The 1705-nt window shown below is 57.1% G+C and overlaps 1 protein-coding gene across 1 annotated transcript; it reads left to right on the top strand.

The window, feature by feature from the left end:
* The first annotated feature begins 490 nt into the window (after positions 1-490).
* LOC121405251 lies at positions 491-1493 on the top strand. Its single transcript, XM_041595871.1, has 3 exons — positions 491-673; positions 785-1387; positions 1473-1493. Exons 1-3 carry the CDS (start codon positions 491-493, stop codon positions 1491-1493), a joined length of 807 nt encoding a protein of 268 aa, XP_041451805.1.
* The last annotated feature ends 212 nt before the right edge of the window (positions 1494-1705 follow it).

Genomic DNA, 1705 nt, shown 5'->3' with positions numbered 1-1705 from the left:
GTCCGCGGTAATGCAGTGTCTAGCTAAGGCCGGGTCCAGGTCTTCCCGATATAAAAATTGGAGGAACTGAACCATGGCCATGGCTGGAGGTGCCTGGCGGACAGGCATAAAACGCTAGGGGGTGGTCCCCCCGATAAATATTAACCACATGGACCGGAGTAAGGATCAAGCAGGGACTGGGATGTCAGTCCAAACGTCGGTAGAAAGCGTGACTGCTACCACCGGCGGGCACGGGGAGGAGCAATCCTCTCTGCGTGTCGCCAGCGGTCACAACTCTGATATGGCGGGAGCAGGTCATATTAGTTTTAAAGCTACTGCCACCAAAACGCCTCTCTGCAAGCTGAGCCGCACGGGTGCCGTGGTCGAAACAGACTCGGACCTGGAGAGCGTTCTCAGCGTAAGCAGAACGGAGGAAGAGAGCCTTCTCCGCTCGCCTGAACCAGGTACCAGCTCCCTTCGTAGGGAAGGGCCGAAGCGTTCTAGAGAGGGGATGAAGGCTAAGGCCCAATACAAGGCGGCCCTCAAAATTCAAAGCCGGTTACAAGGCAAAGAGGACATCTCCCAAGAGGAGAAGTCCAAACTAGCATGGGCTGAGCAAAAGGTAGAAGAGGGGCGTCTTCACTACGCGCAGCGGCCTCAGATGAAGGCGATGAAGGGTGAATTCGCCAATAGGGTAGAGGAAATGATGGCCACCAAAAGGCAACGCTCGACCGAAAGTGCCAAGGACACTCCGGCGGGCAAGCGGCAACGCGGGCCCAAGGTGGTTATCCCTCAACCTTCTAAGACGAAGAAGCCCAAGCAGAAGGCCAAGGTGAGCGACGTGTCCAAGAGGCACCTCATCGTGGCCCTGATCGACCGCAGCGACGAAAATGGGAAGTGGAAACAGGTCCACGCCCAGCTGGTAGACTGCCTTTTCGCGCGAATGGAGGAAGCGCCGGACGCTGCCATGCCCACCTTTGACGGTGCGGGATGGCTGAACGGGGTGAAGATCCTCAAATGTAATGATGACCCGACGAGGAAGTGGCTGTTGCAAGTGGTGCCCAAATTGGAAGCTCTGTGGGAGGGGGCCAAGCTGGAGGTAGTGGACAGGGAGATAATCCCTTCCATCCCAAAGGCGAAGGTGCTCTTCCCCATTGCAGTCCAGGGAGACCGAGCACTGAAACTTCTCCAGAGGCAGAATACAGAGGTGCCCACGGCGGACTGGAAAATCCTGCATGCTGGTAGCCCGTTACCCAATGAGGGGGGCCAGCACATGATCATCCAGATCAACAAGGAGGCAGAGGACATCCTCTACCCGAGATTCGGGAAGATGGCATGGGGCGTAGGCAGTGTCTACCTACGTCTCAAAAAGCGCCACCCCGAGGACAAGGACGCGCATACCCTGCAGGTAGGCGAGGTGGAAAAGGACTTAGGTCTGGAGTCCATCGTAGAGGCCGCCCAGGATCTTGCGCTGGACGACTCTGATGCCGCAGAGGATGAGGACGGTGACCTGACTATAATAGTCAACCCGTCGAGTGCAGTTGAGCCAGCCTCCCACATTGAGAGTGCTGCAGCTCAACTTGCATAAAAGCAAGCTCGCGTCGGCGGAGCTCCTCATTGCCTTGGAGCAGGGGCCCGTCGACATAGCCTTGGTCCAGGAGCCATGGCTTGCCTCCGGCAATGCTGTGGCCGGACTAAAGTCCTCAAATTACAATCTCTTCTACCC

Source organism: Drosophila obscura, unplaced genomic scaffold (genome assembly GCF_018151105.1).
Source record: "Drosophila obscura isolate BZ-5 IFL unplaced genomic scaffold, ASM1815110v1 contig_87, whole genome shotgun sequence".
In the NCBI taxonomy this organism is placed as follows: Eukaryota; Metazoa; Arthropoda; class Insecta; order Diptera; family Drosophilidae; genus Drosophila; species Drosophila obscura.
This window is presented reverse-complemented; position numbering and strand designations above follow the sequence as displayed.

What these genes read in the sequence shown, in the direction of transcription:
- LOC121405251 (XM_041595871.1), top strand. Translation starts at nt 491, where the DNA reads ATGAAGGCTAAGGCCCAATACAAGGCGGCCCTCAAAATTCAAAGCCGG. An exon ending in AGGGTGAATTCGCCAATAGG is followed by an intron (nt 674 to 784) that starts GTAGAGGAAATG and finishes CAACCTTCTAAG; the next exon opens with ACGAAGAAGCCCAAGCAGAA. An exon ending in AGGACGCGCATACCCTGCAG is followed by an intron (nt 1,388 to 1,472) that starts GTAGGCGAGGTG and finishes CTGATGCCGCAG; the next exon opens with AGGATGAGGACGGTGACCTG.